At 49.3% G+C, this 25,139-nt stretch overlaps 4 protein-coding genes and 1 long non-coding RNA gene across 5 annotated transcripts; 2 read left to right on the forward strand and 3 right to left on the reverse strand.

Annotated features, from left to right (window-relative positions):
* Positions 1-18: 18 nt before the first annotated feature.
* LOC128268778 (acyl-protein thioesterase 1) lies at positions 19-3,252 on the reverse strand. Its single transcript, XM_053005991.1, has 5 exons — positions 3,015-3,252; positions 2,831-2,862; positions 1,943-2,330; positions 1,711-1,866; positions 19-1,641 (listed from the first exon to the last, which is right to left on the reverse strand). The coding sequence occupies exons 1-5, from the start codon at positions 3,063-3,065 to the stop codon at positions 1,609-1,611; spliced, it is 660 nt and encodes a 219-aa protein (XP_052861951.1). The 5' UTR covers positions 3,066-3,252; the 3' UTR covers positions 19-1,608.
* A 319-nt stretch (positions 3,253-3,571) lies between these two features.
* On the reverse strand, positions 3,572-15,677 carry LOC128268777 (F-box only protein 25). The gene is made up of 6 exons (XM_053005990.1): positions 15,579-15,677; positions 13,599-14,431; positions 6,720-6,773; positions 6,216-6,639; positions 5,858-6,129; positions 3,572-5,774 (listed from the first exon to the last, which is right to left on the reverse strand). The coding sequence occupies exons 2-6, from the start codon at positions 13,700-13,702 to the stop codon at positions 5,564-5,566; spliced, it is 1,065 nt and encodes a 354-aa protein (XP_052861950.1). The 5' UTR covers positions 13,703-14,431; positions 15,579-15,677; the 3' UTR covers positions 3,572-5,563.
* Positions 15,678-16,624: 947 nt separating this feature from the next.
* On the forward strand, positions 16,625-16,977 carry LOC128277418 (cytochrome c oxidase assembly factor 3, mitochondrial). The gene has a single exon (XM_053015872.1). The coding sequence runs from the start codon at positions 16,696-16,698 to the stop codon at positions 16,975-16,977; it is 282 nt and encodes a 93-aa protein (XP_052871832.1). The 5' UTR covers positions 16,625-16,695.
* Positions 16,978-17,139: 162 nt separating this feature from the next.
* Positions 17,140-18,267, forward strand: LOC128277417 (dimethyladenosine transferase 1, mitochondrial). The gene has a single exon (XM_053015871.1). It carries the CDS (start codon positions 17,140-17,142, stop codon positions 18,184-18,186), a length of 1,047 nt encoding a protein of 348 aa, XP_052871831.1. The 3' UTR covers positions 18,187-18,267.
* A 640-nt stretch (positions 18,268-18,907) lies between these two features.
* Positions 18,908-19,843, reverse strand: LOC128268532 (uncharacterized). The gene is made up of 4 exons (XR_008269152.1): positions 19,650-19,843; positions 19,361-19,594; positions 19,158-19,286; positions 18,908-19,045 (listed from the first exon to the last, which is right to left on the reverse strand). It is a non-coding gene; the product is annotated as an uncharacterized LOC128268532 (long non-coding RNA).
* Between the last annotated feature and the right edge of the window lie 5,296 nt (positions 19,844-25,139).

The raw sequence follows: 25,139 nt of genomic DNA on the forward strand, positions 1-25,139 counted from the left end.
GCGTTTTGTAACCTAAAATATATTGTTGTATCTCTTGTAGTAGTGTTACGATCAAATTACATTATGTTGGTTGTGTTTCTATTAGTAGCTCCGGTTTCCGATGCCATAGCCTCTTCCGTATTTCTATCTGCCAATGAACCACCATTCGACCGAGGGGACGCATTAATCGCGAAGCGGTTTTAACGTTCCACAGCTTACCGGTAACCGTTTCAGCAGCCTGCTGTGTGGTAGATTGGGCAGGTACCGGTATAATGGTTTGGTTTCGTGCTCGAATAGATTAACGATTCTGATGCATCTTTTCACTGCCTACGCAACGCGGAAGTAATGTGATCTAAAGATTTGAATAATTTGCCGAAAGTGACTACCAGCTTCCAATAGAGTAACAGTGTGGGGATCTCCCTCGTGCCTGAAGAAGGTATCTCTGCCAGCGATTGAATGTACGGAAAGCTATTTCTCTGGTAAATGGCTACAGAGCCTACTTATGCCCTAACGGCGCCCTTTCGATTGTTTCCACACTGTTTCGTTTTCATTATTATCTCTCTTGTGTTGGCATTGAATGATTATTCGGCGTACCCGCAGATTGTAGCTTTGTCGGCCGTTTTATTTGTCAATTTTCGTCACAATCTTGAACGGATAAAGGAACATATAATGGATTAAATCACACGGTGGAATAGCGGAATGAAAGACCCTCCGAATAGGAGCAAGAAAGGAAAAAACAAAACCTGAAAATAACGGAACCAGTTTCGAAAGGGCGAATAATAGTAGTTTCAAACCAGTTTTCACGAAAACTGCCTACCGGATGAGCACGAGCTCAAACCTTAAAGTAGCAGAAAATAGAGTTTCCACGCTCCACTTGGCTTTGACTAAAGTAGCATAAGTTTAACTTTCTGTCTCACGTTCACGGTTTCGTCTCCATTATCCTATATTCCTTCGCGCCATCCCTCTGATCGATTTTCATCGTAAAGCTGCGTATGAACTTTGCTTGATTTGAATACTTTTTTTTATAGACTTACGATTACGATTAGTTCCGGGGACGTTTCGTTTTGCTTAGTTTCGTACGTTACTTAGATTGCGAAAAATTAATGCCTTGGCGCTACGCTGCCAGCAGTGGTGGACATAAATCTCGTATTGCTTTCGCTCCGAGTCCCCGCGTACCGAGAGGCGGCACTCGCTCACCCATTTGCTGGTAGGATATAAAGATATTGACTCAGTTTCTGTATTGTTTTGCAGTCCTTAAAATGTGTAGCTTTGTCACATTACCAGCGCCTACTAAAACAATGGTTGCTTTTCCACCATACCTGCTTTCTTTTAAGTATTTAGGATGTAATGTTGATTCTTCGGTTTTATACCGAAGCACAACACCAGCGCATCGCAGAAGCCTCTGGTCTGATCTTTTCCGTCTCCTCTGTTGGGCCGAATGGGCTCCTTTCGCCAATAAGTTAGAACATTGTTTGATGAAGGAACAAAACGAACCAACAACGACCGGCAACTCACGATGTTACACTTTGCACAATTTTACATTTCTTGCGCGCTATTGCACGTCAGTTTGGTGGTGATTTGTGGTATGTGAGCGTGTGGGATTTTGGCCGGGGCCAGTGCTTTTAGCGCTCACTGGCGAGGAACGTGCGTTGCGATGAAGTTCTGAAAGGGAGAACAATTTATCGACGTTACTCTCACCACCGTACTTAACGCGGTGCCACATTCGTTTACCTTCATATCGGCCAGCTCCGCATCGCAGGCACTGTGGCCGAGACTTTCGTACGATTGGAAGTGAGATTTTTGCATAAACGATTTCAGCACGCTCGAGGATAATTGACCAAACTTGTAAAACACGATCGGATCACAGTCACCGTGGCACTGAAGAATCTAAAACAACCGAAAGGGCCAAAACAGTCGTCAAGTCATACAATGGCTCTCTTGCTCGGACGTGTACCGCACTTACCGGCACCGTATCCGGACACTTTCGGTCGCCGGGGAACCGCTTGTGCATCGGCAGCCAGCACGACAGCGCAATGATGCCGGCCAGCGGTTCCACGAACGTTAGTCCCGCGTACAGGGCAAGGGCACCGCCCTGCGAGAAGCCTCCGAGCATGATCCGGTTCGATGCGATTCCGGCCTTCATTTCGCTCCGGATCAGATCGTGCACGGTACGCGTGGCCCGCTTGATGCCCTCCTCGTCCTCCGGGTCGCTGATCGAGATCGACTTCAGGTCAAACCACGAGTTAAGCCGAAAGCCACCGTTCATCGTCACCGGCATGGGGGCTGCCGTCGGACAGATCACCTTCATGTCAGCAGTACGGAGTCCTGCCATCGAAGTGGCCCACCCATGGCTGGAAAGGCGACAGACATACGAAAGCGATTTAATGGAACACCCGCTTTTGGCTGCACTTTCTGTGTGTTGTACGTCACGCAACGATTGGCGGAGGGAACAACAAAAAAAAAACATTACATAATTCAATCAACGTCCACCGTAGAGCGCTGTGTCGCGCCTCCGTAAAGGACTCTCTGCCGCCCAGCCGGCCATCGTTGAAGGTCACGCAAATCAGGGCCACACACGCACACACACACACACGAGGCAAAGGACGGAGAGAAAAAAATCCATGCCACAAACACGCATTGTCCACTGGAGAAAGTGGCACTCGGTCACACGGGTGGTAGAGGAGCATCGGAAGGTAGCACCGGGTGGAATTCAGGGGTGAGGAAAATTGATTTTTCCTTCGTCACTGACACCATGGAAAGAGAACCCGGAACCAGCAGCTGGGTTGCGGGTTCACTTTCGGGTCCGTTTTATGTTTTTCGTTCCCATTCGACGGTGAAAACAACAACATACCCCGTATCGCCGAGTCCGTGAAGGAAGATTAACTGCAAAGAGAGCAAACGGGGGAGAGAGAGAAAACACAAGTGGGAGTTTGAGTGAGCACTGCGATAAGGAAAGGCCACATCAGGGAAAAGGGCATCGATCGGTGCCGGTCGGTCCCCCGATCCGTGTTGGCCCCACCGCCCTCACCACTTACCGTCGACGTGTGCTTCGCGACAGATGGAATGATAACGGGTGCAGCGGCCATTCCAGAGGCGGATGATGGATCGTCGGTCCGGTCGGTCCTCTTTGCACACCGATTTCCAATAGTGCCAATTCGTGCAGGCCGGGAGGGCGGCAACGAGCGTAAAACACTTGAGGCTTTGAGGCTACGCGGCAAACGGAACCGTCGGAATCGGTGCGCAAGATTGGTGACTTCTTGCGTTTGTGGGAGGACGAATTTACACTTTGTTCGCAGCTTCCCGATGTCAAAACCGACCAAGGTGAGGACAGGCCACGGTGGGAAATGTCAAACATCGAGCTAACCCTTCGAGCACAAGTGCTTCATTTTTCGAATGTGTTTCATTGATTACCGAAATGGCGCAAAATCCAAACCGAAGAAAAACCAGGGCCAATACCGATTTCGGACACTGTTGAATGAATTTCAAACCACCGGCAACTATCGTTGGTAGGTTTACTGAAAATGTTCGCTTGTTCACAAGATGCTTGTTTCATTTCTTTGTTTTATGAATTAATTACGGTTAACCCTCCGTCGAGAGAACTGGAGAAGGATATTTGTATTGTGTGCCATCGCTGCGCATCGCGTTCGTTTTCGCGCCAAAAACTCAGCAAACGCAACTAAACAAAACCGATATTACACCTAAAACGAGCGAGCCGCGTCTCGTCTCGCCGCTCGCGAGCAGCACCGAAGGAATTCTGTTCGAAATGGTTTACATTAACTAAGTCTACTACATGAAATCATCCTATGGGGCCCAACACTGCTCTAGGGCATGACGATATGGGGACCCCGTTTAACAGCCCTCCTCCAAACGAGTAACATAGGCCATAAGTGCTGAATTAGTTTTCCTTCAGTGAACACCAAAACCGGAGAGTCGTTTGTGTTCCTGATTGCACAACCCATTGATCGCTGGATAAGTAGCGGTGATCTAGTGAACCTAGAGTCCTTACGATATTCGTTTCTTCCGCCTTTACGTAGCCGTCATCCAGCAACTCCACTACACATGGCGCGACAAACTATAGCTTCCTTCGATCGTTACAAATTTTTATTTAAAACCGTCCAAAAGCGTAGAGAAATCGATCGAATGAAATAGTGCGAGCGGTTCCGTTTGGCCGTTTAAAAACTCTTTTTTTTTGGGTTTTCTTGTTGGTGTCGTTCGTTACCGCTCTTTCTGTCCCATCGTCAGACCACGAAGCTACGAATTGTCTTCCCGCGGGCTAACCTTTATCACATTATATTCTATTCTTCCAACTCCACCCTGAGGCCACGTCCTTTAACTCGCTTCCGCCGCGCGCTCTCCCAATCGCTCTCTAATATCATCGCATCAAGATCCTATAATGTACGAACGTACGGAACACAGATTGAAACACAACGCTACGTTTATCACAATAGACAGAGAAAAAGGTTAAGTTGTAGTTCTCTCATATCCTAAAGTCCAACGAAACGCAAAACCGCTTTTAATCGCTTCGATAGAGCAAAGAGAAAAATCGGCTCAACACGACCGCGTTTAGTTTTAGTCAGAAAAACCGCGTCTTTCGTTCCTGTACCGGTCACAGTTCGGGTATTGTCCACAGCGCAAGCCTCGCCGTTCTCGAACGGAACCTTTGCCATCCGGAAAGATTAATCCGTTTTTCGACAAAGCTCTGTCGGTACGCAAGATAGCGCGATGCAAATCCACCGAGGATCCTCCGCCGTCCTCCACGGTAGAGTAGTGGATACCGTGACTCGCGATTCTGGGTATTGTAGCTGTTTTATATTATTTGTGGCTGTGGTTCGTTCGTTTGAGTTTCCGTTGGTATTTCTGTTCGAGAGTTCCAGAGTGGCAGCAACGTTCTGTAAATAGTTTCCCGCCAACCAGGGCGAACTGCGTCAACCATCTTCGAAACTTTTAAATAGCGATTGTTTTGAAAATACAGTTCGAATGCTGGCGCGCACTTGTGTGTGTCTGATTTTATGCCTTCAAAATATCTCTCTTTTTGTATGAATATATATATGTATATAGCTATGTAATAACCGGTTCGGCTGGCGGTTTCTGCACGCGTTTCCATGTTTCCGCCTCGATCGTTCGATCGATCAACTGCGTTCTTGGTTTTGCTCGGAATCTCACTTTGCTACAGTCCTGTGTGTGTTTGTTGCCCATTGCATCATGCTCATATCTTGATAGTTTAAATACTAATATTGTATGCTCTACTCAGATATAGTGTTGCCACTATCAAGGGGAAGGGGATTACATTGATCAATGCTATGCGCCACACTTTGCCAATTCTGCTGTCTCTATCAACAACACAGTTTTCTTCTGCATAATGCGCTTCTCGGTTTCTTCTGCTCCCGGGTGTTGCTTCGCCGAAAACAAGGAAATCAACAGGCCAAAGCCAAAGGTCCCTTGGGGCGTCCGGCTCAATGTTTGTTATCGTTACACTGCTAATCAGCATCTAACACACAGAAAACGCCGGCCACAGCGTAACGAACAGCAACGAATTGGGACGAAAACTAGCCTAGCCGGTGCGTGCACTCCGAGTTCCGCGGCTTTACAGTGAAAAGTATTGCAAAAATTTCGCCGGCGGAACCGGCTGCGTTTCGATGATGTTGCTGTTGCCCGCCTCCTCGACGCGCTGCCGAAAGTCCGGACACTGGTCAACGATGCACGGGTGGCCAGCGGATGGCCAAAACAGGCAGCGACACAGCCGACAGAAGGCTAGAATTTCGGCAAACTGCAGCTCTTCCGGCACGCCATACATCCTGCAAGAGACGACGGAGAGAGCACAAAAAGGTAAGTCGAAGCTAACGGCTACCCGAAAAAAAAACCGAACCGTGGTACGCACTTTCGCAAGGCATGGTAAATGGCCTGCCAGTTCCGGTGGCGCTCCTTCGTGTCCTGTAAGCACATCTTCTCCAGTATCACATCGATTTGCTGTTTGGTAAAGTGAAAGTGCGACAGCTCGCGCCAGACGCGCTGCTCGGAGATGAGGGCCGCCATCAGCGACCAGGCGGATGCGGACGCCTCCAAGTCCTTGTAGTCGGTGATCCGCAGGATGATCTCCCGCACGCACTCCTCCGGCAGGTCGTGTAGTTTAGGACGAATGTTTGGACCGGGCTGTTTGGTGTCACGGGGGCAGACAGAAGCAGATTAGAAGCCGTGCCCCAGCCAGGCCCACCACAATTCCCCCTTGTTTCACTTGCCTCCCGAATTTCAATCTGACTAGCTATGTCCTGTATGCGCTGGATGGTTTGCACGTGTTCGGCCCACAAGCTTTGGCTGCCGAGCGGTTTTCCCCAACACTTTTGGTTCTCCTGGTTGAGCAGCGCGCGCAGCTGCTGCACCAGGCCCCGCAGCACGTTGATGTTCTGCTGCGAGTCACTTACGTACGTGGCCACCTCCTCGAGCATCTGCAGCAACAGGCGCTGGGCACCACCGGGCAGACTGGTGATCCCTCGCCCGGACACCAGCAGCCGTAGCAGCGCACAAACGTAGTTAAACCGGCGACCATCGCGGACCGAGCTGCGAAAGTCCAACCGCCGAACGGCCTCGCCGAGCCCGTTGAAGCCGGCAATCTCGCGGGTACACTTGAGCGTGATGTGACAGTGCGGAGGTATCTCTTGGTCACTGAAATGGATGCAAAGCAGAGAGGATGTACCACCGAAGCATGGAACCACCGGGAACCCTTCTAAAAACAACATGCATACCCATTTTCGTTGTCATTTTCGGTATCGCTAGAGTTGCTGCACTCCGAAATGCATCTGCAATGAGAAAGGCCGTAAATGATGAAGAACTCTTACAAAAAGTATGTTAAAATGCACATAATACGAATCATAGGGACGATTTGCATCGAAGAATCAGTCTCTACCTAAGGCACTGATGGCCATAGACCGATTTCTATCCACCATCTGACTGTGTTCCGTACCTATGAACCTTTTTTTCCACAGACCACTTTGAAAGCTCGGCCACGTTAAGTCCATCAGTCACACACCGCAGCAGCATGAACGCCATTAAAATAATTGACCATCAAACGAGTCGCGAAAAGCAGCGTAAAAAGTGGCCATTAAATGTTTAATCAACCCACCAACCACCCCGTACCATCTCCGGCGCGGGCCTCTTCGGGTCTGCGGTGGTCTCGAAGCATGGCCGCCCAAGCGATGCATAAACCGTAACGCGTCGTGGCGGCAGGGCGTTGGCGTTCAGACACTTCGATTTTGCACGCTGTCTGCCGGTCATCCACATCGGTCGTCCCCACGGCGAGCCCTTCGCGCTCCCAAAAGCCCCATCACACACGATCATTATCACCGGTTCCGATCGGCTCCGCCTTCAAACGGTTATCACGGTCAGCGGATTTCTCTCGGGGTTTCCGCCCCCCAAAGAGGAGAAAATTTCGAGGCACGGCCGGATTAAATTTGGGAGCTAACGATAGCCAAAATAAATCGTTGGCCAATTGTTATCAAATTCCGTTCCGACGGAAGGCGGCAACATCTGTGAAGTGCACCGTCGGTGTACACACAAAGGTTGATGTGGTTTCGCAACAGATGAAATGGAAACTCAGGCCTTTTCGGATGAAAATCGGCGGAAAACCATCCATTTCTCCGGAGATCAGGCGCCGAAAGTGGTGCCGGCCTTTCCGGGGAGGCAGCGGTGCAAAGGAAGGAAAACTCTGCCGACGACTGGCCATGATGTCACGGTTCGATCGAAAACGAAGAGAAACACGTCGCGGCGCGGCCGGTAATTGCTTTGCGGTAAGGCCCGCAAAGAAAGTGATCGGGAGATCGGGTAGGAGGCAAATTATTTCTTATGCTCCACGGCGATCGTGGCTGTGGCCACACAGCGGGTCGTTGGTGGTCGGTCGGTCGGGTGAAAAGTAAAAGCGAATCGAAAGCATCTCAAGGATCGAACCCGAACCTTGTCTTATTCGGGCGCGGAACAGGGGCGCGGAACAGGGGCGCGGAATAGGGGCGCGTCGTTCCGGGCACGTCGAGTTCCATCTCCGATCCTAATACGCTTCCTGATGCTGCTTATGTAACGAAAGTTTAAGTTATGTTCATGAGGAATTCGATTCGACGCCCTTTTATCACAAAAAAGCCGAACTGAGTGTGTTTTTCTTACACTGCATTCCAAAGATGCACCCAAAAACGGTGCAGCCAGCTCCGTAGCCGTACATTACAGACGAACAGCTTGGAGGAAAGCAAAAACAGGCACACAGCGACCTACATTTCTTTGACCTACTTCCGGGTTCTTCCCAAATAATTTGCCCAAACAGCGCCAGAGCGGTAACCCTGGAGCTGGAGAAGCGAAACCTTCGGCAAAACGGCGAGAGAGAAAGTATCAGACTTCCGCTCATTCTCTTCGGCGGCCAAATCGGCGGCCCACCGTCGATGGAAATGGGCGGGATGGAAATTGGTCCCCGATGGCAACGTACTCTGTAACACTCCTGGCGGAGGAACGAATAAGATGCTGCTGCCACGGGGTAGGGTTGTTTGCTTGTGGCCAAGGCCACGGGCGAAAAGTCGACCGACACGAGGTACGAGATCTCAGAGGGGACCCTTTCTTTCAGTTCTGATTGAATCAGATGCATTTAGACATGTTCGGTAGCGGTTATCTAACTGCACCGGCCTGCAAGAGCCAGTCGGAATCACGTACCGACGATCTGCCGCCACCCACCCGGACCCGGGAGAGGTTATAAAGTGCATGACCGTGCAAGGTTAGTGTACAAAAGTTAGCCCACTTGGCTGACGAACGAACACGCTGCTGCTGCTGCTGGTGGCGCTGCCGAGATCAGTTAGTGGTCAGGTTAGTATGGTGCGGTCCAGAGCTACGGCAATCGCCGCCATAGGAGTGCTATTGACGGTACAACTGCTGCTGCCGCAGTGGTGCAACTGTGAAACTACAGCAGAGCCCAAAGATGGAACCCTTTACACTGAGTCTACGCCATCCGACAACGCTTCGTCTAGCGTCAGTACAACGGAAATCACTACTTCAACCTCTGGCACAACGGTCGCCGATGCTTTTGTACAAAAAGAACAGAACGAAAGCACCACAAACCCTTCAACGGCTTCATCACCTAGTGAGAAAATCGGTGATGAAGAACTGACCACAACTACCGCAGCATCCTTGGTCGACAAGGTGGCCGCACCATACAGCCCGCAAAGCGCCGATCAAACGGTGTCATCTCCAACCACCACCAACGACACCGAGACTTCAAAAGATCAGACTCAAAACTTGAGGGCATCAGAGGCGGATAAAGAAAAGCAAGGCGAGGGCGAGGGACAACAGAATCGTAATTCTACCACCGCTGGCCAAGCGAAGACCGCAACCACTCCACCACGGAATATACTGACGGACGCAATGAGCAAAATGAAGGTGCTTTTGAAAAGTGCCCCGGAGGCTTTCGATGTCCGTTACTCGGAGGAGAGGAGTTCCAACAGTGTATTGCCAACGACTCCAGACATGAATCTTCAGTCCGTGTACGGGTCCAAACCGGGTTCGGAATCACAAGATATAACCGTTGATCTGTTGGCCGACGACATGGAGTTTGACGAATCGGTGGAACAGGACAACGAAGAACAACGGGAAGGTACGAACCCAACCACGCAAGCAACGGAGGATGTTAAAAGCACGATCAATACCTGGGCCACTGACAGCCCGACATCAAGTGGGCCACAGAACAGCGGATCAAGCGATTCAGACACTGTGGCTGAGACCGTGCCCCCCACTGCAGCGCCAACGATTGATGGCAAATCAACAGCTGGCTCCACCAGCGTAAGCCCAGAAGTATCTGTCGTCACAACTGGCATCGTCACCCCACCGATGTATCCAATTTTCGGCGGTCCAAAACTTACGCCCTGGAGCGATGCATCCGAAGGTGAGATAGCCGTCGAGCTCCTGGCAGCGGACATGGACGAAGATGACATGAATGAGTCGCGTTCGGGCACTAGCGAACCGAGCGAAGAACCAACAACCTATAGCTCTGTGGTGGGTTGCGCTGGAAGATGTCAAGAGCTACGCCGTACATCTCCAGAGGCGGACAAAGTCCCAGAAGAACCAGGCGACCTAGAACCCGGATCGGAAAAAGTGGAACTTCTGGCAGACGGCATGAAGTTCCCGCAGGAAACGCCATCGGACTCGATGGTCACTCCGACCGCCACAACCGCCCTGTCAAACGGAGCATACGCGGCGAACTCGCGGAGCTCCGAAACAAAAGAAGACGTAACACGCCAGGTTGAAAGCACAGCAGGCTCAACGGTGGCGATCCTTAGTACAGTGACCACGGACAACCCGTCAACGTTCGATGATGTGTTTGTAGAGTTGCTAGCCGATGATATGGAAGTGGAGGAGGAATCGGAAACGGCTTCGCCAAGCACTCAAAATGAACCAGCAGTCATCGTGGACGATACGCTCCCGTCTGTTGCTGATTTATCCGCTAATACAGACAACCAACGGGGAGATGCTGAGGAGGACGCGGAGCGTCTACGATTGGATGAAGCCTCTGATGATACAGCCGATGATATAGAAGTGGTAGTGAAATCGGAAACGCCTTCGCCAAGCACCCAAAACGAACCAGAATCAATGGACGATACGCTCCCATCTGCCAATACGGACAGCCAACGGCCGGATCTTAGAGAGGCGGACGCGAAGCATCTTCGATTGGACGAAGCATCCCAGAAGAAACCTTCCAACCGCTCATTTGTCACGGTGCTGGGAAAGGACGAGAGCATTGTGATCAAGTTTAAAAAAGAAGGTCCTTCACGGGAACCGAGACCTCGAAAGCCCTCGGACGTGGTAGCAGCTCCGGCTCGGGACAATCACCAATTCGAAGATTCTCCGGAAGATGATCGAAATCCGCACATGGCCCCTCCGTCATACGAAGACACACAAGGGGCCGACCAGGGGCGGCATCGGCCTGGCAACAGGCCCGCCACGGCCGAACCCTATTTCGAACCCCACAACAAACCACCCGCTTCATCGGCGGGATTAAAACCCTCGTCGGGATGTCCGTTTTTAGCCAAGGCTTCGCTCAATCGAGCACCGAATGGTGCATCTTCTGGCGAAAACGGTCCGTCAGACAACGGCCGAGAACCGTACTACGAGCTGAACCCATTCTGTCTCACCAGACACCATGTGCTGCTCCCGGTGGTGCCGGTCCTCGTTTCGCCGTGGTGTTTCGCACCGGAAACTCCCGACTTTATGTGCCCGTCGTATGACCTCGGGTTCCACATAGCGTTCGAGCATGAGACGAGCCGCGATCTATATTATCGCTGTCTGTACGGTCGTGCCGTGTTGCTCAAGTGCCCCTATCTGCACCGATGGGATGACTCACGCAAGATGTGTGCCATCGAGACCGACTTCCAGCAGCAGCAGCATGATCATCAACGCCGCAGAATCCACTACAGTCAGCAGGTTGATCAGTACTGTCGGCAGTGTCAGCGCAATTTTCTGACACCGCAAGACCTCGATCCGGCCGCCCAGTGTCCCGATCGGATGCTGCTTGCCTGCAACACGGACGGTTCGCTGACGGTGTACGAGTGCCCGGGTTTTCTCTTCTACGGGCGCCACGTGCAGTTGCGTTGGTTCGGCGATCTGGAACGGTGCGATTATCCGGCCGAAGTCGAGGGACCCTGGCAGCGCTAATGCAGTGAGGCGACATATCTTCTCGGTCGTTGAGGATCATACAAGATTTTGATCTTGAAGATCTAGTAGCAAGTAGGGAATTACTATAAAAATAGGAGCAAACAGCAATGAATAAAGCGCAATTTCAGACTACAACGTAGAAATAGTGGATCTGTCTATCGTCTCCTCAACGCAGAAGAAGAGCCACCAACCGATGGCCCGGCTGGCAAGAGGCGGCCCCAATTACAACAGCATTCATCGCTACCAATAATTGTTTCGCACGATTAGTTACGTAAAGAAGAGTGGCCAAGCGATTGCCATCACCACCGGTGTCACCGTGCCCAGCGGTTCATGAGGCCACGACTTTGGTTGCTGTGAAGCAATCTGGGAAAAGTGGAACAGCCCCCATTGGGTAAGCTGGAGCCATCGGCCCGAGAGTTCAGCAGAAGCCATTTCAGTGGGGTTTCAATCCAGTCATCGGGGGGACACGAAAAGAAATCGTGGCACATCATATGTTAACATCCGGCGGAGGGTGAGCAGGTGACGATGATTCAGAACACACCGCGACAGGCAGATTTTTTTCGCGCATTCAACGGCCAAAGGTGTGTTTACTTTTCTTTATGCCCTTGGGTCTCGTCGCTCGCGATGCTCTTTCGCCCCGACGCACGCGCTCTCTCTCTCACTCTCGCGAGACAACCCGTTCGTTAAACTCAGCTGATGAGGCGTCGTGTTGTTGTTGGTTGTTGTCATAGCACTCTACGTCGTTGTTTTGTTTGTATCGTTACGCGTCAATCAAGCAACGCGAAACATCGCCCCCCGATGACAGAAGTTGCTTCATCGCGCTCCGCAATTTTGGCCACGAACGGACTCTGCCAAAGGAGGTCTATTACCGCCCAACAGAGTAACAACATTCGCAGAGGTGGCTTTCGAGGCGTTGCGAAGTTATGCGGGCCACCCTCCGACAGCTCCGAAGGATACGTAGTGAATGTCTCTTGACATTGCGGGGCGTGCAAAGAACAAAGACCTTCAAATGCTACACGCGTCGCGTGCGTGCGTGCGTGCGTGACAGGAAGCTTGGACGATTTCCGCCACGCAGTCACTGTTGTGTGTGTTGCACAACGTAACAGTTACTTAAACTTTTCGGTCGAAAACCCAAATCTAATCCACTTAAGACGAGGTCACAAAGTGCTTATGTAGCCGTTGCGGAGCACAGATTTTGCTTCGAAAAGTCCACTAAATGGACAGGCCAATGGATGGATCGGTTAAAACCATTGTTGCACTGTTGTGTTTACGAGCAACGAACCGAACTGTTCGTGGCTTCATCACGCGCGCGCGCGTTATCAGATTACTTTGTGAGCAACATCATCGGTCGGCGTAGTAGGCCGTACAACAAAGATGCAATATCAATCGAAGGAGCAATAAACCTGTAGCAGAAAGCGATAAAATGTGTTTTCTCCGTTTCGTTTTCTATGCGCTACTTTTCAGCGGCGCAATTCTTTGATAAAACAGATCACAAATATCACTCGATGCGGCAACACACGGTACACGCCATACCAACCGTTCGCGAACGTATCAGATGGTGGACGGGAGCTTTCATTACACGCCGATGTTTGTTGCACGCGCCCGCTGGTGGAATCATTAAACATAATTGCATTACGATCTATATTTAGGCCCCGGCCGAGTGGCCGAGGGGGTTGGGCGACCGCGTAGGAGCAGTTTATTTTATTAGTGCCATCATCTAATAGAAGATCCATCAGTATACACACAAATTGAAGGATTACTCGTGCTACTTTGGATCAACAGGATTATCGTTATGGGATTATTGCGTCACCGTTTTTGCGTGGCGTGGTGATTGTACTCGAAATTTATCAAAATTAAGAAAAAAGTGTTCATGTTACTATGTGCCTTCGGCAATCCTTCGATGTCGTTACGTAACTCCCTCCACAACCTGGGAGCTACCGGGAGCTTACCTTTTCCGCTTGACGCACTCGAGCACCTTCAGTTTTTCCCAGCCTTCGTCCGTCTTCACCCAGGAGTCGCCCGGCGAACGCCAGTCCTTCGAGATGAACGGCATACTTTGCTGGGGCTACTGACAACGCTGGCTACTCTGGAAGCCTGTCCCTCACGCGCGCGATATAATGGTTCCTTGGGGAGCGGCTTGTTTACTGAATCGATAGCAAACCGTGGACTACCGATAGGAGGCCAAGCAGACCAAGGACCAATGGGCTCAAGCTGCTTCCTTCGGTCGCCCACTTTCCTATACCACCGTCCCAGTGATGAGGCAGGAGCCGTCGAGCCGGGGCATATAATTCACTTTCTCGCCCGCGTTTTCTAGTCGTTTCCGTCCCTGGGTCCGTGCCGTGCGTACTTTCTCTGGACGACGCGGCGCAATTGGCTGCTCAGCACACATGCACGGCCCGGCCGGCTGTGTGTGGTGTTTTCAGACCTTCGGCGCACTCGCGCGGTGAACCTTTGCGCTTTATTTGCGTACAAAGCTAATGCACCATGCACAGGATGAGATGATCTTCGGGATGGAAATGCACCGGTTGACGTCGTCGCGGCGGGCAACACAGTCACCGACAAAAACTATCCAACACTGCACTGTTTCCTTTTTCGCACGGTCACTACTAGATGGTTAATGTTTTGTGCCTTTTTTGCGTTGTCGTGTGTTTCTTTCGCTCTACTCGGTCCCAAGAGAGGAGGTGGTGGCCGACTAGATTGCCGTTAATTATCGCATTAGAGGAGGAGCGCACAAACACACACCCTGTTTCACTGGCTGCAGGTTTCAATCAATTCCAAAGGGCTGAAATGAAAAGAAATAGATTATGTGGCCGCGTCGAAGCCCCGAATGCCATTCGCTCCCAAGTTCCAGCGGTTTACGATTTTTCCAATCGCCCTATACGCCATTTGCGCCGTGCTGTTCAAATGTCAGTCGATGACTTTTTCCAACACATTCCCCCGTCTTCGCTTGCTACGATGTGGTGTGCCGCTCTATTTTCGTACGTCACTTCCTTTTGATCTCACTCTTCCACAGCAGTCTTCTCTCTCGCTCTCTACCGTCTCGTTGCGGAATGATGCACTTTCCAAGCTGGTGCCTCTACCTTTGCCCTATGGCAAGCAGCTGTTTTGGATCCCGCTGTCGCACTTTAGCAAGACGGCGTCTTGAGTTCTAATTTTTGCTTTCATTGCTGCTCCGTCCGTCGCGGACACACGGATTCAATTCGTTCTATTCTGGGACCATTCTGGGAGCACATGTCACACCGCACACACACACCGCCGCCTGGTGCACTTTGCATCCGAAATTCTCGATCACTAGAGCGCACACACACACACGTGTTGCGCCATTTACGGCACGCACTGTGGCGGGATGGCGAACACGCGGTGCAAAATAACTAGTTCGCTAGAAGCGAGTTCTTTGTTATGGTTTCTGCGTGTCCAGTGAGGTGAGAGAGGAAGGAGCGAGAGAGAGAGAGAGAGAAAGAGAGCAGAACACGAAAAGAGGACGGAAGGAGAGCGGATAGAAAAACGGCGGAAATTATTTTGAAACGCCTCGGTGCGCTTCACGGCAGGCACGGGCGGTGTGGATAAAGCACGCGACGGCGGCGTCTGCGGTTGACCCGCGGCAGGTTAATGGACCCGTCTTCTCCGCAAACTCCACCATCCGTGCCAGTCCCGAAAAGGCCAGTTCCGGGGAAGACGCAAAAACGCGACGTACACACCAACACTCGCGGATTAAACGCGGCTAGAAACACGGTTTTGCGTCGTCGTCGTCGTTGGTCACTCCGAATCGTTTTGGCTTGCGGTACGAAGTGTTTCTGGTTTTTGTTTTATTATTTCACCAGAGCAGGAAAATCGCAGTCCAGCAGCTACTACTTTCACTGCACTTTTCCACGCAGACACTCACGCCCGGGCACTGTTCTCTCCAGTAGTTGGCAGGGAAATTTGCTTACCGAAAACAACGCTAATATTCACTGCCTTCAGCCTCGGAGGATGCTGAACTCCAGTCACAGGGTACGACGAGAAAACTCGTTCCGTCCGTGCGTTCACTTCCAACAGTGGCCAATAAGTGTTTTTGTGGTTGCCTATTGAGTTGTTGCGCTCTTCGCATCGTCTCTGTTTTGAACCTAGTTCTCTCTCTCTGTCCTTCTCTCGATCGCTGTATCCTCTCACCAACCCTCACTTTAGCTTCGTTTGCCAGACACCTTAAGCAACTGCGATCAAATCACCAAACATCAAATTGTAGTAGAAACTACTTACCTGAATCGTTTTGCCCCATTTTCGGCGATCAATTCCACCGTCTGTGTTGCTTCCAGTCTGCGCAGTCCAGACAAGGTTCGGAAGAACAAAATTGCACAATTCAAATTTCGCTAACCCCACTATTGGTCTGGAACGGATGCTTCTCAGAGAACCTGTCGTTGTGCAGAGAGAGAATCAGGGAGCGAGTTGCTTGCACCAACACCTTCTTGATGCATAAACATTATGAACAAATAGGAAGTGTGACAGAATTTGCTTCTGAAAAAGCATTCTAGTACGAAAAGCAGCAAAAAAAATGCGCCTGATAAATCCGATTGATTTCCTCTGGGGGCATTGCGTTTGCGTAAGGATTAATGCGTCGTTCTGGAAAGGTAGTTATGAAAAATGGAAAACAAAACAAAATCAGCTGTTGGTGTGCGTATGTGTGTGATTTCTCTCTTTGTTTTGAAAAGATTTTGCCTTTTTGCGCTCCACGAAATTCTCTCTCTCGCGCCTGGCGACCGTTTGACAGCTAGCTCCGGTACAGCTATTCTAAGTCGCGCGGATGACCAAAAGGAGCACATAATTAAACCAAAAGTTCTTGAAAGTGGGAATTTTCATAATTTTTTTTAGCATACCCATTTGCTTATTACAGAACTTTGTAATTGAATGTGCCTAATAACGCATGAAAAACGCGAGTTATATCATAGTTGTTGGCAGCGCTTGGTGGTCGCCACTCGAACTACATACGATGGTCCGATAAACGCCAATTGCGTTGAGAAAACGACCTGTCCGCAGAAATCAGCTTATTTTCGGTGCCGCGTGCGTGTTACAATGTCCTCCGGTGAGGGTGCTAAGGGTGAGTTCAAGATCGCTGAACCTGGTCGACAGCTGAAGCGGGCGGAAGTGGATTTTATGCGACTGATCGAGCAGCAGAACCTACAGCGCGTGCAGAAGCTCCAGCGCCAGCGACGGAACAACAAACTGACCGGCTTGGCGCTAGGAGGCACGGTTCTCAGTATTTACCTCTACTCGATGTTTTCCGTGAAGCAGGAAAAGTTCCTGGACGACTTTGAGGAACCGATTAAGCTCGAGGTCGAGAACAAGGCACTGTAAGATCGAGGATCGCTCCGTGCACTCGTTTAAGGTAAACACTCTTACGTCACATTGCCTGTTGTGTATGTTGTCATCTGCAATGCCATGGTTCGCTTTTCCATATTCCAGAGAACCCAAGAAAACAACATCCCTTGATTTGCGTGATTAGTTTGTAAGAAAACAATGGCAGCGTCAGCGAAAATACCGAAAATCCTGGCACCGTCCGGGATCCGGCTTCCGCCCTTACCGACGATACGGGATCTCGTGAAACTCTATCAGCTGCGGGCCATCAAGCAGCTGTCGCAAAACTTTCTCATGGACGAACGGTTGACGGACAAAATTGTTCGGGCCGCGGGCAAAATCCACGATCACCACGTGCTGGAGGTCGGACCGGGTCCGGGAGGCATCACCCGTTCCATCATAAGGCAGCGGCCACGCCACCTGGTGGTGGTGGAGAAGGATCGTCGCTTCATGCCGACGATGGAAATGCTTGCCGAAGTGGCTCAACCGTTCCTGCGGATGGACATCGTGCAGGGTGATATACTGAAGTATCAGGCCGAGAGCGCATTTCCGGACTGTGAGCCGCACGATTGGTTGGATGCGGTACCGGCACCGGTGCACCTGATCGGTAACCTACCGTTTGCCATTTCTACTCGCTTGCTGATCAATTGGTTGCGCGACATGAGCCTGCGGACCGGGGCCTGGCGTTACGGTCGAGCTAGCCTGACGCTCACGTTCCAGAAGGAAGTTGCGGAGCGCATCGTGGCACCCATTGTATCCGAGCAACGGTGCCGCTTGTCTGTGATGAATCAAATCTGGAGCAAGCCGGAACTGCGCTTCATCATTTCGGGCCGCGCGTTCGTGCCAAAGCCTGAGGTGGACGTGGGTGTGATAACGATCGTTCCACTACAGACGCCACTGACGCAGGTTCACTTCGATACGGTCGAGAAGGTGATTCGACACATCTTTTCCATGCGCCAGAAGTACTGCCGGCGTGGCGTCTCAAACTTGTATCCACCAAAGGTGCGGGACGAACTGACCGAACTAACGTTCCGGAAGGCGTCCGTCGATCCGCTGGCTCGGTCGTTTCAGTTATCCGTCGACGAGTGCTTGCGCATCGTAGAAGCGTACGATGAGTTTCTACAGGAGAATCCGGAAATCGGAAGCTACGACTATCGGGCGGCAAAGAGCAAAGTGGCACGTGAAGATGATGATCGGGAGTTTGATTGATAGTGGTGCGGATGCGGTATTTAGAAGAGCTGTTAGCCTATTTTGTGAATAGCAATAAAGTTTCTAGTTGTCATGAGGACTTGTAAAGCAAACTATTTAACTGTTTAAAACACATTCGTGAATCCGAACTCAGAACAAACACACATTTTGTGCTGTAGTGATCACTAGCTTTGTATCCTTTAATCAAGTGTGTCTACATCAACAGTTCAAATTTTCTTATTAGTCTTAGGACGGATAGAGCCAACAACTGAGAACCATCTTATTTCGTTGGTCGTGAAACGCAATGAATCACATCAGGACCACCGGCCGCTCACTAATAACTAATAAGGTCAGAAACGATCAGCAATACTAGTTCTCATCGCCAAAACTGTGCTTATTCGGCCGGATTCTAACATAAGGAGGAAAAGAGGTGTTGCTGATGTAGGCGAACATGTGTTTGACTGTTTAGTGGCAAATCGCTAATGCTGATGAAAAATTTGTGGAATTAAAAAGATACAAGAGAACTAATTAGTTCTACAACCACTGACCAATTACATGGGCCAAATCACTTGGTGAATACTTACTCTCTGCAAGTGTCGGAAAATAAATAAACCCATATACTAAGACAATGGTGTAATTCTTGCATTTGTATTGAAACAGATTCCGAAGGTGCACCTTCTTTCCGCACGACGCCTTTCAAATCGCAGTCGCATCGTCAACGGGGATAGAAGCGTTTTTTGTCATAGTCGATTCTGCAAGAGGGCATCAATTTATGTAGCCGTTTGACACCACTCATAGACACGTTGAAACAGCTATCGATGCTTAATCTCTTTAGCAAAGGGAACTTTGTCGGTATCTGTTTAAGTTTATCGTCCTCTATCTTCAAGCGTTTTAAGGCGATGAAAGAGTTGGAATTGGAAAGAGTAAAATAATTTATTCTATTAAACATCACGATTATAACCATTGGGTGTTCTCTCTCTAATGCAACTTACCGCACAATTGAACATTGTCAAGCATCGAACGTTGCTGCTATGAATGTAACGAATGCCATCATATCTCCGTAATGTAAGTTCCTGCAATTTTGCTAACTTATCAAATCGTACAGAATTGTGTGCTGCTCTCTTCGAAGGAAATCAAAACAATAAAAACGGCGTCTTTAAGGCACCGAACGTTTACAATCGATGGCTCATCTTACCAAACATTTCATTCCTACTTGTAAGTGTTGGAGACAAGAAAACCTCTCGCAGATGAATTGTACCTCCAAACTGTCGACGCACTTATCGAGTTTCAAATAATTCAACCGTGGCGCAACTTCAGAAAGGTTCTCTAGCAGAACTCGAGGTGGAACCACGTCCAATGCAACTGATTCGAGTAGTTTGAAAGCTCCACGAAACATTTTTCTTTCCGCTATTCCTTCTAATGAGAGATGCTGTAAAAAACCACATACTAAGTAAAACATTCGTTTTTGCGTTTTATTTGCTTACCTTCAGCTTAGTTAGTTGCACCAGTGACTCTAAATAACCTTCTTCCGGATCTTTCAAAACAAGATGTAGATATGTGAGCTCAGGACAGTGGCGACTAATAGATTTTACCAATTTTACCGAAAAAAAATTTTCCTTGTCGAAGGAGAGTCGCCGAAGGAAAGGGTGCCTTCGAAAAAAATCATTATCTGTACTTAAAAGCATCATCTCCTCCAATCGAAGCTTATCAATTCTACCAACGGCGAAGTCCTCTAGAAGTGGAAACGTTAGATTGAGAAAAGAATGCAAATCTGGTTGATCAAGGTGTAGGTGATCAACATGTACGACTTTTAACTGCCCACTCAGGCATTTCCATGCCTCCACTTCATAATTGTCATGTGCCATGTGAAGACTCTGCAAATTTGGCATACTTCTACGGAAGATGTTAAATTGTTCTTTTGATACATCTTCTAAAACCAGCGATTTCAACTTCGCTAAAACCGGGACCGGTCCATTCAGTTCGCAGTTATGGGTAATGGAATCAAACGACAAATGCTGCAGTTCAGGAGTTTCCAGTAGAAGCAATCGTAATTGCTCGGAAGTTAGAGTACATCTTAGGTCCAACATTCGGACATGAAGCTTTAACGGGTGCAGTAACCGTACAAAGCTTTTAAACTGATCATCTTCTCTCCACGGTATACGAATGTTGCGATAGTTTCTTTTTGTTTTGAACAGAAAGTCACAATTGGACTTATGCTTCACCAACCAAACACGATCCATCCTTTGGCCAGAAAAAGTAAGCGTCGACCATCGACGACATACGAGGGACGCAAGCTTAAGCTAGTACAGATCGAGCTCATCAAAAATCTGCACTAAAACCTGCCATAAACAAACATTTGTTAATTAGCTACATTTGTTTGATGTTGTGAATCACTTACTTCATCAGGCAAATCGTTTAGATGCATGATTTTCACAAATATTCTGAACGTAAAAATGATCTGTAGACGATCGGAAACGATGCTGGCTAGATCAAAACAGGATTAAAACCCGCGCTGTCAAAATGAATGTCAAAAAGGCAGGATTGCTCGACCGTAGTTCAGGGTTGTAGTCTTACATACGGATGTCATCTTAGCAGGCTTCGTGTACTAATTAAACCAAACATTCTTACCAAATATTTGGCACGCCAAACTTAAAACTAAAACACTGCGAAACATAACAAATTTCTTAATCCCACAAAAATAGGTTTCTTTCGCCGGCTCTTCAAAAATGAGGCATAAAATGTCGTTGAAATCTGTGAGTGAATATTATTTCAGAATGCGTCAATGCCGTGTGCCGTATAACACAGATATTGCATTTGCGGTGGTGGTAACTTATCACTTGAAAACACTGTCTGTGCGTTTAACCAATCGACGGTTCCGTCAGTACGGCCGAAGGAGCCACTGTTCTAATCCTGCGGTAAAGGCAATCAGTTTATTCACGCATAGAAACCAATGAATCGGTGTAGCGTAGATGGAAAATCTACGGACGGGCCAACAGTCGCAATGTTTTGTACCACACCAAAATTTCTATGGGTTTTGGGCTACTTGGGCATACTGAAAAGTAATGCATAAATGTTTGTAGAAGACGAACTAAGTCAGCTTCAGAATCCTGCCAGGTAGTATACTGGACGGTCCATTGGGTGTCCATCGGCTGCCTCAGGCCAGGAACGTGTTGGCTCCTTATTCACCTGAACTTGCGTGATGCAATTTTTGATTTTGTCCTCTACTCAAGAGAGACCTTCAAGGTCATCATTACAGAGTCATCATACATGACCCAATCAGGCTTTTTCGTCGTCGTCTTCGTCTTCTACAAGCATTTATGTATTACTTTTCAGTATGGTTATGGCCATACTGAATGGCTATGGCTTCACTCTTGTTCCTTTTTGAAAAACTCGGATACTCTTTTTCCTTTTTGAATTTACATCTGTTGTTGTTGTTTTATTATAGAGACCTCTAGCGCAGGGATTCATTCGTCTCTTGGAAGAATTTACATCTATTGCACCAACCAGCCGTCAGTCTCAAACTTACCATGATGGATTGCGACACGCGTGTCACCAACGGCATGAAAAATGTATGCACACACACGCCGTTTTTATTAAGACAAAATAGACTATTCGCTTGGGCCGGCAACAGGACGCCCTTGCCGAACGCACAACGTTGAAACTGTTCCGCGAAAGGATTGCAGCCAAACCGCACACGAGCGCCTGTCTTCCGGCACGGTGACGATTTGTCAAAATTTGCGTATCACTTGATTAACATAAATCGATGCCCGTTTGTTTGCATCTGAATTGGCCGAGGATGTGGGATAGTACAGTATGTTGTGAGAAAAATTGTACATTTTATACATTTTGTGAAAATAAAAAAAAACAATGCCCCGAAAATAAAGCTCAACTCAGAACGAGGAGAGCACGACGTGCCCGTAACGAACGCTGAAATGCACTTAATTTTAATGCCTCTGAGCAAAAATTACGCAGTTTCGAAAGATATTATAAGACTTTTGAACAAGTTTAGCGTAACAATTAGTGCCAAAGTTACAGCAAAGCGCCGCTGACGACCGTTTGGGATGGAGAGAGAGCGAGAGGATTCAAGCAAGATGTCCTCGACTAACACGGTGCACTCCCCGGCAAACCCCAGCAAACAGTAACAAAACAATAAGACCTTCCCTGACATCCCTGACCCATCCCGTCGCACCGGTTGGCCTTTTTTGCGTGCCGCACCCCGAGGATTGCTTCAACGGTGTTGCATTAAGAAGTTGGTGAACCCGTGATGGCGTGCGACGGGGCGACTAAAAAACTAAAACCAGCTTTACTTTCTCTCTCTCTCTCATTTGCATTTGCTGCGCCAAGTGCAACACTTCCTGCAACAATGACTGAACACCGCCCACGAGGGAACGGGGCGAGGCGTGGAAATAGAAATGGCTTTTTTCTGTCACATGTAAGGGGGCGAGATTTATGCCCGGAACCGGAACGTCGTACGATGGGCTGAGGGACGGTGTCCTGTTTTATCCCTATTGTTGCTGAGCTGGGGCAGGGCCGGCCGAAGTTTGGGGTTTTCGGGGGCAGGGTGAATCCCGGCACCGGTTTCAAAAGGAAGAGTCCAACCTCCGGCCGACCGACCAGCATGGCGTCATACATGTCGCAGTGCTAATGAGTACGGGGTGTCGACTAATAACGTAAGTAATCTCGGCAATGCCGAGCAACAGCAAACCATAAACGGTCGGCCGCCAATCGGATCGGCACGGCGTCGAGACCGATCCGGCGATCCGAGGGAATAAGAACATAAATCAGCCTTGCAACCCCGAGGGTGTAGCCGACGATAGTTAAAGTTAATTTGCTTACCACTATGGGACAGCATCTTCCTTCAGATTAGCTCCAGAGAGTGTGGCCGACACCATGAGTGCAAGATAAAAAACAGTTACAATTCACGGACAAGATTTTCCAGGCGTTTTTGGAGTGCAGGTTAGAGGTCTACGTCAAACACGAATTAGAATGCTGTCTGTCTGTGTAATTCAGAACTCTTCATTGCTAGTGCCCGGAAGCAAGGTCACAGACGTCCCTATGGAGCGTGTCGTCTAAATCCCCAAAGGTGTCCAGAGTTGAACGATTTGTCCCAACTTACTTCCGGTTCTGGTGGTTCTACTTCAGAAACGCGTTTCCAAGAACCTACTCAGCGATTTATTTCAATTCTTTTTCGATGCAAAAACTGTCAATTCCTTTAAACCAAGCACCACACTCCAGAGTTCCGTGGAAACTACTTCAAAGCACTTGCTCGAAAGTTCTCAGAGACGCCGATGCAGACGGTTTTTGTCAATTACCAACCGAATTTCGCGGAATACCGCGGTATTCGTTTTGTGCAACTGCACTCCCGTACCATGACCGTGTGAAGTGTACCGTGGTTCGAGCTTTCTACTCCGGTCGGGAAATCTTACAGACAAGCTCGTTCCGCGATGGCGCCCTTCTTTGGCCCGAAAGATCACTTGGGCAGCCGGAAACTTTATTCATCAAATCGATGGCCGGTGGCCAATCTTAATTTCTCGACACCTCATAATCGGCGTGTCAATTGTCGTTTCTAATCATTCCCACCAACGGTAGGCTCCGCTCCGTGCCGCCGTTTCCTGTCAATAATCTATTGTTTGGTTGAAGGGATTAACTGCTCACGTCGGTGGTCGTTCGCTCTGCCTCCTGTTCCGGTATGACCGGTGTTCGGAATGTGTTTGGTGTGATTTTTGCACGCACGCACGCAGACTGTGCCAGCGGCAACGTGGTGTACGTTTGTCAGACTTAAACGCTCACCATTGAACCGCCCCAGGATTTTTCGCTTCCTTCCCGGGCCACGGGGTAGGATTATCTTGTTGGGGAATTGATTAATGCTCGCTTATTAATTAACGCTGGCTGGCTGTCCGCGAAACTTGTGGCCGTGAACGTTACTCAATCGCGGACCATCACGTCGGAATTCGAATTCCCGTCCGAAGCTTTGTTTGAAGTGGGAGAGCAATGAACCTCCCGAATCGCTGGATGAACCCATCCTGTTCGGGTGGTTCATTCCATTCTACGTCACGCGTGGACTTGGAGAAACTTCCGGTAACGGATAGAACCACTCTTGGGGTCGCCGGAGAGGCAAAAATATGTCTTCAAAAGTGACATTAACTGGCTATTTTGTAACAATGCAAACCCTTCGAGTGCCGAGTACGTTCCAATGGCCCAATGGAAGCCGATGGCGTTTTCCCTTCGTTGCAAATTTGCATCGAACGGCGTGTGTCCAGCAAAAAGTGTCAAAAATTCGTCACTCGGTCCCATCGTTCATATGCCCCAAGGAGTGGTGTAGATTGCGCACTGCACCTTTTTTGTCCATTAAAAACCTGCGCAAAAGTTGGCACCATGGCTTCCCCTTTTAACCCACCCAAAAATGCGGACCAACTGTATGAAAAAGCAATTCGCTAGCGAATCCGAAATCCGTCGCAAAAATTCTGAAACGCCAACAATGGCTCATACACGCACACACCTTGTGGTGCTTTTGGTGAACAATCGTGTGTTGTGTGCTTTGATGCAGACCGAGAAACCGTACCGTGGCCGGCCCGCACCACGGATTGCCAAAGGGCACAGATGGAAACATACGAAATCGTCTTGCTATCCTTACCGACGGCATCGTCCGCTTTTCGGATACGCATTAAAATGGCTTGCAACGGGAAAGAGCGAAGCGAATTGCCCGGAGTCGGAGCCGTGTCTAAACATAGAACACCTTCAAAGGGCTGTCCCACGGTTTAAGTATTCCATATTCGAAAATAACACACCGTGGTCCAACAAAACACCCAGGCTAGCTCACCAGGAACGGGAATGAGAGTCAATTTGGCCATTTGGCCAACAATGCAAGGGCACCACCAGCAAGTACGCAGCAGCCGCCCGGTCGCGACCTGCATCCATTCTGTAAAGTAACGGCCACCTGGCTGGCTCCGGGTGCCGGAATCGTTTAGCATGTT

This window comes from Anopheles cruzii, chromosome 2, assembly GCF_943734635.1.
Source record: "Anopheles cruzii chromosome 2, idAnoCruzAS_RS32_06, whole genome shotgun sequence".
Lineage (NCBI taxonomy): Eukaryota > Metazoa > Arthropoda > Insecta > Diptera > Culicidae > Anopheles > Anopheles cruzii.

Bases quoted from the DNA above. Each gene is read 5' to 3' on its own strand.
- LOC128268778 (XM_053005991.1), bottom strand. From the start codon at position 3,065: ATGGCCGCTGCACCCGTTATCATTCCATCTGTCGCGAAGCACACGTCG. The intron at 2,331-2,830 runs GTATGTTGTTGT...TCGCCTTTCCAG, and splicing joins CACGGACTCGGCGATACGGG to CCATGGGTGGGCCACTTCGA. The intron at 1,867-1,942 runs GTAAGTGCGGTA...CGGTTGTTTTAG, and splicing joins AGTGTCCGGATACGGTGCCG to ATTCTTCAGTGCCACGGTGA.
- LOC128268777 (XM_053005990.1), bottom strand. From the start codon at position 13,702: ATGCCGTTCATCTCGAAGGACTGGCGTTCGCCGGGCGACTCCTGGGTG. The intron at 6,774-13,598 runs GTAAGCTCCCGG...TTCTCATTGCAG, and splicing joins GAGTGCGTCAAGCGGAAAAG to ATGCATTTCGGAGTGCAGCA. The intron at 6,130-6,215 runs GCAAGTGAAACA...GACACCAAACAG, and splicing joins GTCAGATTGAAATTCGGGAG to CCCGGTCCAAACATTCGTCC.
- LOC128277418 (XM_053015872.1), top strand. From the start codon at position 16,696: ATGTCCTCCGGTGAGGGTGCTAAGGGTGAGTTCAAGATCGCTGAACCT.
- LOC128277417 (XM_053015871.1), top strand. From the start codon at position 17,140: ATGGCAGCGTCAGCGAAAATACCGAAAATCCTGGCACCGTCCGGGATC.